Source organism: Chaetura pelagica, unplaced genomic scaffold (assembly GCF_000747805.2).
Source record: "Chaetura pelagica isolate M959 unplaced genomic scaffold, ChaPel_1.0 scaffold512, whole genome shotgun sequence".
NCBI lineage: Eukaryota > Metazoa > Chordata > Aves > Apodiformes > Apodidae > Chaetura > Chaetura pelagica.
Genome location: NW_009952482.1, coordinates 1,063,919 through 1,075,754, shown reverse-complemented (window position 1 = coordinate 1,075,754; position 11,836 = coordinate 1,063,919). Strand labels below are relative to the sequence as shown.

The window sequence follows — 11,836 nt, the reverse complement described above, 5'->3', positions numbered from 1 at the left end:
CGGGCAGGGAGGGGTTCCCGGCCCCCCTCCCCCAGGGTAGCTGAAGTTCCCGGGAACGGAGCTGTAGGGCTTTCTGGGACTGTCCCACACCTGCGGTGCGCGAGGGAGCACGGTGCCCGCTGTCTGCCGCCCCGCCCTGTCGTAGTGCTCGTCGGTAGGGCCCTCTTGGAGAAGCAGATGAGGGGATTCCTCAGAGACGAGTACACCGCGTTATGTCACGGGGTCGTTGCTCTGCAGGTCACTGCGATGGTTGTCAGTGAATAACTTAAGTCATCAGTCAGTTGTAGCGTAGGTATGTTTAGGTAATAGTAACTAGGTTCACTTCCGGGAGGTGTTCTCATTTCCATGGAAGTTTCCTCCCATTAGAGTATAAATATGCTTACCTAAGAAAGCATTTATCTCTCTTTAGCTTATGGTAAATATAAGTAGGAAACATGCTGGCTGATGTTTAGGAGTGCTTTCACATGGATTAAGGGTTTGTATATAGGCTTGTTGGTAAAGTGTGCCTTTTATTTTTTTTAATAAGGAACATACTGAAGCATGTCTGGAAGTTTCTATTTCGTGATAGTTGGTCATCATGATAATCCCATATTTGAAATGGAATTTCTGCCTCCTGGAAAAGTAGAGTCCAAGGTGTGTTGTGTTTTTTTTTCTCCAGTGATACTCCTGTGATGTAATTATGGTGCATTTTCTTTGATAATTTTACAGTGTATTAGAAGTATAACCAGCATGTTGTTAAAAGTGTTATGAGCATCCACTGTGCTTTCTTTTTAACAGAAACGTTGTGAGTAGAACTCTGGAGTTCTTGAGTCTCTTGACTAATTCTTTGCCACATCATACCAGTTCTTCCTAAAACACGGTTTACTTAAAGTTTTGTTGCTGTATGGTGAAGAATATATGGCTCATAGTGTGTAGAGCTTTTATAATAACTGTTCATGGTGTGTTGCTTTTTACTGTTGCTCTATTTTAAAGGATCTGTATGCAGTAATAAGGCTAAATAAGGAACATAACTTTGAAAGCTCTAGTCAGGTCTTTATTTTTTACGCTATAAAGAAATCTTATTTTTTAAAAGCATTCATGCTTGCTGTTAAGTAAAAAAGGTTTTAAACTTATGGGTTTGAGAATGGAGATTTTTAAGACTTTCTTACTTTTAAGATGTAAGAATTTTAAGAGAAATTTTAATTTATTCTTTTTCCAGTAGAAACACTACTTACTGAATAAATCTATCCATTGTGCTATTACATCAAAAGAGAAAGCAGACTTTAGAATAAAAGTGTGTGGATCTGTGAGTGTCTCAGAAAAAAATCATTAGTAAGACTAGTCAGACTGGGCTTAGTGTGAGGCTGTGTCAGATATTTTCTACATTGTGCTAATGGAATTAGCTTAGCTTGGTTAAGCTTCTTGTCTGACTAAGGTTGAAATACCAAATTTTCTGCCAAGACAGAATCTAAACTTACTGTGCACTGAAGGAGAACTAGATATTTATATGTTTTGACAACTATTGCTTCTGTTTCTGAGACATGCCCTTCAAGAGTGAATTCAGTGCAGATGCATGGCTGCATGTTAGCTGCAAATAGCTGACATTATTTGCATCATGTACATAGTAAATCAGCATAAGCTTTTGCCCCTTAAGCTTCACTACTTAATCTCGTCCTCAGTGTGGTGTAATGGAACTTGTAAAACTTTTAATGCCATGAGCCAAACTTGATTTGGGGGAAAAACATAATGCACTGAGAGTTGTGAGAGTGGCATAAATAGCAACCCTGTATTTTGAGAAAGAGAGCAAGACTACTCATGTTTCCAGTCTCATAGAAAGCTCAGTGGTTTAGTCCCATGTTTCTTCTTGGCAACTGCCCTCCAGTGTTCTAGTTAGTATACAAAGTCAATGGCCCTTGCCCCACACAACTCTTGTAATGTTACGGCCAAACAGTGTAATCCTGCTATGGGCATTTGTATTTGTTATTAGAAGAGGTGCAATTTACATCTGCAAGCATCCATTTAATACCAGTTGCAGGATGTTTTTCTGCACTAGGAAAAAGAAAACACTCCAAACCAATAAAAATTTGTATGTTTCTAGGCAAATAACCTGAAAAAAAACCAGAATCTCCTAGTGTTAATGTTACTGGTATATCTTTTCCCCAACTTTTAGGCAGTGTAACCTATTGTTCAATTTCTGCTAAATTTCTGTAAATTTCAGTAAAACAGGTGATTGGAAAACAGAGGAAAGTATTTTCATCAGGGCCTCTGTTTTGGAATAAGTTTGCAGTGGGAGATTACCCACTGATAAACAAAATAATTTACAATTGAATTAATTCTTGAGCTATAAACACAGGCTTTATTAGTTTTGTGTCTCTCAAGACTGTTTTTTGCAGGCTTTTTTATTATGACCCTGTTTCTCCCTTGAAATCAAGTATCATGACAAAATATACTAGTTTTGTTTTATTACAGGATGGCAGGTATGTGGCAGAAAAGAAGGGTGTATATATAACTTTACATAACTTGAGCACTAGTTGTTTAGCAGCTTGGGCAAATTAGTTTTTGTATTTCACTGAATTACTAACCCTCTATCTCCTGGAAATTCATTAGGATGATCATCGCCATCTCAACCAGTTCATTGCCCATGCAGCTCTTGACCTAGTAGATGAGAACATGTGGCTTTCTAACAATATGTATCTGAAGACTGTGGACAAGTTTAATGAATGGTTTGTTTCTGCTTTTGTCACAGCTGGACATATCCTTCCCTCTTCACTTTCCTTATATTAGGTAGGAAAAGCCTTTTGCCAGAAAGCGACGAGTCAGATTAAATTAGTGTGGAACAGATTTCTCTGGCTATTCACGACTGTTATTGCTAGAGAGCCACCAACTTCAGCATGAAGTATGTTGGTAGGCACAGCTGTTGAAAAATAGGACCAACTGGAAAGATGGATTTTTTTTCTTTTGGGAGGATCTGGAATAGCCTACTGAAGTGTGGAGCTCAAATGGAGTACAGGAAAAAGGAATGAGGGAGGAGTAACTTAAGAAGGTGTGAGCAACCTTCTATGATTCTCTTGAAAATGTGCTGTCAAGGCTTAATCTTATACATAGATAGTCCTAGAAGTGTTTACTGTGATGCTTTTGTTATACATAGGAAGCAACATTGAATGTCGTTTAAACTTCAGGGGTAGATGACAAAGGTACTGAGAATATCATCTACATTCAGAATTGTCTAGCTTTAAAAATAATAACCTTGAATAGAGAGGTGATTATTTTTCTTTTCAGATAGGGGAATTCTAAAATAAAGAGGTAATGCTTTCTAAATTCACTGCTCCAGGTTCTTATTTTAATGCTTCCTGCTGTAGTCACTGCTATTTCATGTACAGCTAAGCATTTTAAGTATATGTAGAATTAGATGTAAATGCTTATCTCAGGATATGTTAAATGTCTCTCTTTTTCATAAAAGTTAAATTTTCCTTAATTGCTTTACATATGAGATTTATAATGCTTCATGATGTAAGGCAAGAAGACGGAATTAAGAACTTCTTTAATGATGTGTATGACTTGTATATAAAGGTAAGAACCTTCTTCTTACAGTCTCACTGCAGTACTTTCCAGTGTGTTCTGTTTTATGTGCTCAGGCATGCTGGTGTGAGTTTTCTCGTGGGGGCCTGTGTAAAAGGAGAAGCACCCCACACTGTCCATATTCATTGATACTGTGTGATGTAGAGGCTGTATTTTCCATTAACAGAATAGATTTTTATAAATTATTATAAACAGTGGTGGTTCAGAATTTATTTTCATTTTAGTCAGTGATTTGAGGCAGTATTGTGTCATTAATGGTGATAATGAAAGCAAAGGACTGTTCTGCAGTAGCCCACTCAAGATGTTTCACTCTCAGTACAGGAAGCCCATTTTCTCGCATCCTGGTGATACTTCCACTAGACAGGGCAATTGCAAGTACTGCCTGGGAGATGGTCATCTCAGTCTTCTGCAAGGACTCAAGTGATGCTAATTTCCATTATGGAAATGTCCACCAGTATCATGATGGGTTTGTTCTGAGGAGCTGGTACTGAGGGATGGCTGTGCATATAGATGAGGAGAATGCAGTGCCCTGGAAAGCAGGTGACTGTTGAGGACCTCAGTGCTCTTATGTGGCACTAAATAGGCTGAAAAGTAATAGTAGTTGTCATCTAAAGTGATATTTTCCAGTACTGGACATTGTGCTTATTGAGTTTTTCTTCTTTCCTCAGTTTGCAATGAATCCATTTTATGAACTCAATTCTCCCATTCGATCCAGTGCTTTTGAAAGGAAGGTACAGTTCCTTGGGAAGAAACACCTTTTAAGCTGAATAAATAACTTCCCCGAGTGAGCGCTCTTTCCAACTTTCCTGATTATTTGTACTGTAGTTCTTATGGCTATTTCTCTTTATGTTTGATACACATCTTTGTTAAGATCAACAAATTGGATACTAAAGGACATTTTTTGGGCTTGTTTTTTCTGGTACAGGTAAGAACAGCCAAGCTTTTCTGGTTAAAATGCCTATCTTAGTAAGTTTCTTCTCATGTGTTATGAAAACCAAGTTTGAAAATGTCAGGGGCTGAACAGATACAAACTGAGATGTGGGTATCAACACCTATGCAAAATGTAAGCCTCTTCTACAGGGTGGGAGGAAACTGGACCTTAACTCAAAAGACATCTTCAGGCATGTGATTTAATGTGATCAAAAGGGAATTCTTGACTGCTTGGCCTAAGTGGTTGTGTTACAAACCTTTCTACTTACAGCTCTTCAATAGAGAACTTGCTCTGCAGAATAACCAGACTTAATTATACTCTTTGTGGTATTAAACCAGATCTATATTTATATTGTAATGTGCAATGTATGTATTATGAAGTGCTAAATAAAAAGAAATGAGGATATATCAGCAAAGCTTTGTCTTCAGTGTTTCAGGAAGTTTTGAGAAAAAAACTTAAAGCTTAAAACTGCACATTCACCAGATGTTTAGTGCAATTCATGTTTACCTGCAGTGTTGCATTAACAAAGTGAATTAATAAAGTAGACCAGAACAGCTGTGTCTATCCTGATTTTAATTCTAATTTAATTAATTCTAATTTAATTCTAACACATGGAAAAAAACCTAAACTAAATTGGCATGTGTAAACCCACTTTTTTCCATTATGTCTGCAACTGCTGAAATTTTGTGAAAATATATTTAGACTTGGAACTTTGAACCACAAAACTGTTGAGGTCTCAGAAAGGTATTATTTGGCCTGGCTGGCTACTATTCCATTGTAAAATGTGGTTAGGGACCCTTTTGCAAAGCTTATTATCATTCCAAAATACTTTTTAAATGGGTCATTTGGCATGCATGTGCCTAGTATTTTGGTTGGTTTCACAATCCTTAAGTAGTTTGTTTCCTTTTGCAGCCAAGCTGTATAAGCTATCTTCTTGGAAAAATTTTTAAAATCTGAAAAGTAATTTCCAGAGGAAGTGACATGCTGTTCTAGGAAGTACATTTTGCTGTTCTAGGAAGTACATTTTGTATAATTAAAGGGACCACATGTGTATGTGCTCTAAATGTATTGACAGTCACTATTTCTTTGTAATTTACACTTACTGCTAAACTGTCACTGTAAAATATTCCATGAGAAAAAAGCCACAATTATAAAGGCTGCAATATTTACCTTAAATAAACTGTGGAATGATGCAGTATGGATGCCTGTTGAGTATACTTGAAATGATTTAGAAGGAAACTAGATGATCACAGTAAGGCTACCTTTATTGGTAGGGTGGCACATTTAGATGGGAATACTTGTCTTTGCAGTAGTTATTAATAAAAACTGCATTGTTCAGCATTTTGATGATGTCATGCAGTTGTATGTAAATCACCTACAGTTTTTGGATTGTTTTACTTTATACATGAAAGCAACAGAAACACACTTGAGGTAAAACATTCATATGAGGAGTTACTACATTGGAACCCTTATAGCACTATGGTTGGAAAAATGCTAAGATTCACTGAATACGTTAAATAATCATACACGTGGCAGTATGAAAAGTTTTGGCAAAGACAAAAAATGAGGGCTGTTTCCACTTTTAGAAACTCTAGGGTTTTGATAATTGTATTCTTTTCTGCCAGCACACAGTAGGAAGATCTAGAGAATGAAAGCATTTTTTTCTCTTGTCTGATCTCTGAAGGTGGTTAGCCAAATGGTACTTGTTCTTATGTTTTCCCCCATCTCTTTCCCCTCTTCTTCTGAATATAGGAGTTGTAAGTGGGAAATCATGTCCCATAGGTCTATCTAGGCTTTATGAAAACAGACTGCTACTGGACACAGGCAATGGAGAATTACATGCTAACTCACTACATTATGACAGTGAGGAACAATGTCTTATGACAGAATTTGGAAAAAAATTTGGCTATCTACCTGTTATGCTTTAGTTTGTGACTTTTTACAATAAGCTGAAAGACTGCTGTCTGGAGTGACAGGTGAAAACTACCTTGTGATCAGCTGTAGTCACCTATCAGCTCTAGGCCTGAAAGATGCAGGTCTAACATGCATCAGACAATCAACATTTCCAGCAATACAAAGGCCAGTGGTCAAGGCAGGAGAGAGGCCACTTTGCACTTTTAACATGAGCTGTTTGCTGTGTCCTCTATTTTTTCTGCCCCATCCTGTTTTGCTGTCTGTCCTAATATGCACAGCTGTACCATTTAAAGGGCATCTAGAACTACATCTGTATCACACTCTACATACTCTAGATAGTTGAGGACTCCCTAATATTTGAGGTCCATTAGTACTTGAAATAAATCAGTCAATTGAAACATAAGCCACAAGTGCCTACCTTATCTCCCTATGGAATGACAGATGGCAAGTTTTAAGAAAGTACAGAAATGCCTGTTTGTTACTAAACATTATGAAGATTTTTGTTTTGTTATGCTACCTGTCATTTGCTTTTCATAGGACTTTTGCTTCTTTCAGGTATTTGATAGTCTCCCTCTCAGACTTAAATCCTGACCTGAACATAATTCCTATACATCCTTATTTGTTATAGCATATAAACACCCTTTATCTTCACTAGCTACTTTTTTTGACTAGTGTACAGTCATGGCACCACAGCTCCCAGAGCACAAGTAATACACTTCTGTACTATTAAGTTTTATTTAACCTACTTCTAAGAGGGAGGCTTGGTAACCATAGTGTTACATGGAAATAACACAGATGAGAAAATACACAATGGAAAAACACAAATGGACTTTTAAGGACAAGAAAGACCACAATGGTTCTCCTCTTTATTTCTTTTAGCATCCTTAGTCATGGTAACTTCACCTCCTGTTTTGTTTCAACCTTACCTTTGCTAAAATGAACATTAAAGGAAGCTTTAAACAGTAAGGCAGTAGTGTTTTACAACAATTTAATGTCACTAACTTAGTAGCCCTCAACGCAAGCAATCTTTGTTTTTAAAGCTTTTTGGTCTGTTAAGAGGAATTTAGCTAAGATTTTCTTCACAGGTCTTTTCACTCACTGGCTAGAAATGAAACATAGCAGAAGTAGCAGCTCAATCTATATTCAGCTGTTAGGTCACTGAAGCTTAAAACAGTTCTGTTGTTGCATATGCAGGACTGCAAGAAGGAACTGTTAGGCTTAGAACGTACAGAAGGTAGAAAGACATCACTTTGAAGCAGCAGCACTATAGCATAAAGGTGTCCTGGACAGGTTCAAGCAAGAATACAATACATTCAGGAAAGTGTACTGAGAGAGACAAGAATGATTTGTTTTGCAAGCTTTACTTCTGAATCATTACACCTGGTACAGAGTGAACAGATATGTTATGAGAAAACTTTAGCTGTTAATGTACTCGCAAGAAAGTCTTTTCTATTGAAACATGGAAACTGCTGTACAGAAAGCAGTCTGTAGATTAGCAAATAATATGGCCTGTCCTGTAGGCCTCAGACTTCCTTTTGAAGTCCACAACAGGTGTACGTGCATGCCTGTTGTCAGATTACACATTGAAGCAAGTGTGCGATCAAGTTTGCTATAGTAGGACAGTAGATAGGCCAAGCACCAACTTTCAACTTCTTGTACAAGTATTGTACCATTTAACTGCAGAGAGCCTCAAATATGCCACCTGTTGTTTCACCTGCATTACTGCAGAAAGACTGTCCCTTAATCATGTAATGAGTACAGTAATATAAAAGACATTGTCTTAAATGTGTAAGTCCATATCCTAAAATCACAAAGTAAGTAAGGATCAAATTCAGCTTAATCACTAGGTGCAGGTATTTACTTGTATTAGGGCTGAAAGCTGTCGCAACCTACTGTAAATCAAGAGCTTCCTGAGTTCTCTACATATTGCCAATCCTTAGTTTCACAGTGAAGAGATTACTGGTAAACACATTCATAGCTCAGGTGAACAAGGAAAAAGAGGTTTGGGACTTTAAGGCTGTATACTAAACGTTCTCTTACAAGTATGTCATGATGTGGATCCCTTCAAGTGCAGTTAAAGCTGACTGAATAAAGCATATTTTTTTCATATCTAAAAATAGTTATACTTCAGTGACTCAATTTTTATTACCTTATTGAACAGGAACATGCGAGAATGGGACTTAAGGCAAAGAAATGTCTTAACTCATCAGTATCCTGTGTTAAACTTGCTGAAAAAATTAATACAGCATTACAATAGTAAATGAAAAAAATGGACATTAAATATGTAGGAAATTTATTTCCTACTTAAATTCCTACACAAATTATAGTAACATTAGGCAATTAGAGAAGATCTGGAGGTAATTTATATTAACTTATAATAAACACATCAGAGATGAAGTACCACTCACAGCAAAAGGAATGTAGTGACACTGAAGTTTAATATCTAGCATTGTTAAGAAACTGACTTATAGAGAAACAAAAATGGAATGCCAATTTCATAAAAATATACACATATAAAAGTATCTTTGTGCCTGAATTCCAGAACAGTTTCTCCAAAGTAGTGCTTCTAGAACTTTCAAGTTTTAATTATATTCAATGTATTTATCATTTGAATAAAGTTAGCAAATTACATTCTTACATTATTGTTTTTACTTGACACCTTCCTCAACAGAAAGTGCCACTAATTCAGTAACGGGTCACTCATGGATGCGTTTTTTTTTTCTTTTGCTCCCCCTAGAAAGCAGCAGAATATTGCAATTTTAATATTAGAGTGAAACCCATTTGTTATTTTATCTACTACACCTTCCTCATCCTTTAAGAGAGCAAGCTAGTCAAAAGTAATTTGGCAAAAAAAAAAAAAAGTCAACAACAAGATGAACTGGGTTTCGGTTTCCGATGAAGGTTTACTGTATCTGTTTGAATAAAGTGATCTGATCTGTCTTCAGAGGCTAGCACTCTTCTAACTGCTTCTTCAAAGGCTGCTGCAACATTCGTGGCATCTTTTGCACTGGTTTCAAAATAGGGATGGTTGCCATTATTCCTGCACCAGTCTTGGGCTTCTTCTGTAGACACTTGCCTGTCATCAATATCAACTTTGTTACCCAATATCACAAACGGAAAACTTTCAGGCTCCTTGACGTCTGCATAATAAATGAATTCTTTCTTCCAGTTGCTTAAGTTTTGGAAGCTTTGAGAGTCATCCACGCTGAAGGTTAGCAGACAACAGTCAGAACCTCTATAGAAAGGAGTCCGCAAGCTCCGAAAACGTTCCTGACCTGCCGTGTCCCATATCTGCATTGTAACAAAATGTCCGTCAACTTCCAACTCTTTATTTAAGAATTCCACACCTATTGTATGAAACAGCTGTGCATCGAACTTGTTGGTGACATATCTGTTCATAAGGGAGCTCTTCCCAACTCCACCATCTCCTAGCAGTATTACTTTAAGGAGTGATGATTTTGCTGCCATTGTTAAGAGGAACAGATTCTCCTGATTTCCTAGACCTGTAAAGATTCAAAAAAATAATTAAAAAGGTAAGAGTTGTGATCAGAAAAATTTACAAACACAACTATAAAGTGTTAAAGCCTACCAACATAGTTTAATGTACAAAAGCAGAAGTGCTAAAGAGGTGAAGCACAGATGTTCATAGCACCACTCAAGAATACTGTATGTTTAAGAGGTGTCTCTTCCACAGACTATAGTCTTATGGTAGTCTAAGCAACATGCTGCATTAATTACTGGTCTATCACTTAAAATCCAAAACCTTTCAATGCTGGTGCAGAAGGGGTATCAAATCACTTCCAGAAAGTGCAACAGTTAATCTACCTTCACTCAAAAACATCCACCGAAGAAAGCGGAGTGAGAGAATTTTATAGAGCATGTTCCTTGAACTAGTCACTTCACTGCTCTAGTTCATAAGCAAAATTATTTTTGAACATGAAAAACTGGAGACAAAGCTTTAAGAATAAAGTAGTACATTATCCATTACACTGGAATAACTGCTGCACTTGACCCAAAATTGCAACCACACAAGTAATTTTAAATCAACTGACCTTGTTATTTACAGAACAAATGCAAATGCTGTCATTTCATTTAAAAATTTAGATGACTAGGTCTTGGTACACAAACATTCAGTATTTTACAGTTTACTCCTTGCAGAACAGCCATGAGGAATGGAACACTATTATAAGTACTACAAAAGCACATTCACTTTTGCTACTTCAAGTGATACTCAAGATGCCAAATACTGAGGCCAAGCCTATGCTGACAGTTCAGTTAGTAGGTATCAACTTCCCATGGTAAAGCTGTCAAAAAACCTGGATGTGCTAGTGAAGGCACACCTGGATGCCAGCACAGGACTGATGAATTAGTGGCAGTAGTGGAGCTTTTTTACTGTTAGATTCCAGTGTTTTAAGTATACATTTTATTTATCGTTTTTTTCAGAAAAAAGTGGTTAGCTTATTAGTGTTTTGTACCAGCCCAAGGTTTGCCCTCATTACAGTAGCGTCATCTACTGTATTAAAATTGCTTAGGGATTAAGTTTCATTTTAAAGAGCCCAAACTTAAGTTTCTGTACAGAAAGAACTGGTGTTCCTACCCATTACTAAAAAAGCTCAAAGTAATTCAGCCAAAACAGGCTTCTCTGAAAATAGGAACTACTTAAAATGGAAATGGGTCATAAGTTGCTTAGTCCATCCCCTTCTCTCAAGAAAGGAATGCAGTCTTTCTAGTCGTAATTAGCTTTACTGGCATATACATCACCACAGAGTATGGTTATGGAATTAATACCTGATACAAGCTGCATGAGTCTTATGACTCTGTGCTGCCTTAGAATCAAGGCCTATACTAGAAGCAAGAAATTTCAGGAATTTTTTCATCTCTAACTTTCCATCTTTGAATGTTTATTTGTTAGACACGATGCACAATAAAAGAGAAGAAATGTTTTACAGTTTGAGAGCAGCTGAAGCCTCAACACAAATTTCAAAATGTACACAACAGTGGCTGCTTCCATTAAAAATACGGTTAAAGCAAGTAATTTTATTCATTCATACTGTGCAATTAAAACCTATGTTTATAAATCCTTAATTTTGCACAGGTTTGTATCACAACTATGTTAAAAATTCTTCAGAACTACAAGTGGATAATTATATCCCTTTCAGAGAGCTATGAAATAATTGCAATGGCTAAGGATATGAACATATACATTGTTATGCACGTGAAAAACCTTATTATAGTCACAGGACTACTTGCATATGAGCTCTGGGTTCATGCTGAAATCTTAATGGTCCTGTGTCTTAATTTATCTCCCTAATTCCTACTGTTAGTTAACAAGTTATCTGAGCTATACCATTAGATAGGAGCATCTTCTTAATAAATAATACGTTAATGAGAACAAAGGTACTCAATGTTCCCCTGTTCTTCTATTTCTGTGTA

General features: G+C 36.8%; 2 protein-coding genes across 2 annotated transcripts; one reads left to right on the top strand and one right to left on the bottom strand.

Moving 5' to 3' along the window:
• Window positions 1-540: 540 nt before the first annotated feature.
• TRAPPC2 (trafficking protein particle complex 2) lies at window positions 541-4,637 on the top strand. Its single transcript, XM_010008795.1, has 4 exons — window positions 541-633; window positions 2,587-2,731; window positions 3,464-3,549; window positions 4,227-4,637. Exons 1-4 carry the CDS (start codon window positions 541-543, stop codon window positions 4,323-4,325), a joined length of 423 nt encoding a protein of 140 aa, XP_010007097.1. The 3' UTR covers window positions 4,326-4,637.
• A 4,185-nt stretch (window positions 4,638-8,822) lies between these two features.
• RAB9A (RAB9A, member RAS oncogene family) lies at window positions 8,823-9,871 on the bottom strand. The gene has a single exon (XM_010008794.1). It carries the CDS (start codon window positions 9,869-9,871, stop codon window positions 9,266-9,268), a length of 606 nt encoding a protein of 201 aa, XP_010007096.1. The 3' UTR covers window positions 8,823-9,265.
• Window positions 9,872-11,836: the final 1,965 nt, after the last annotated feature.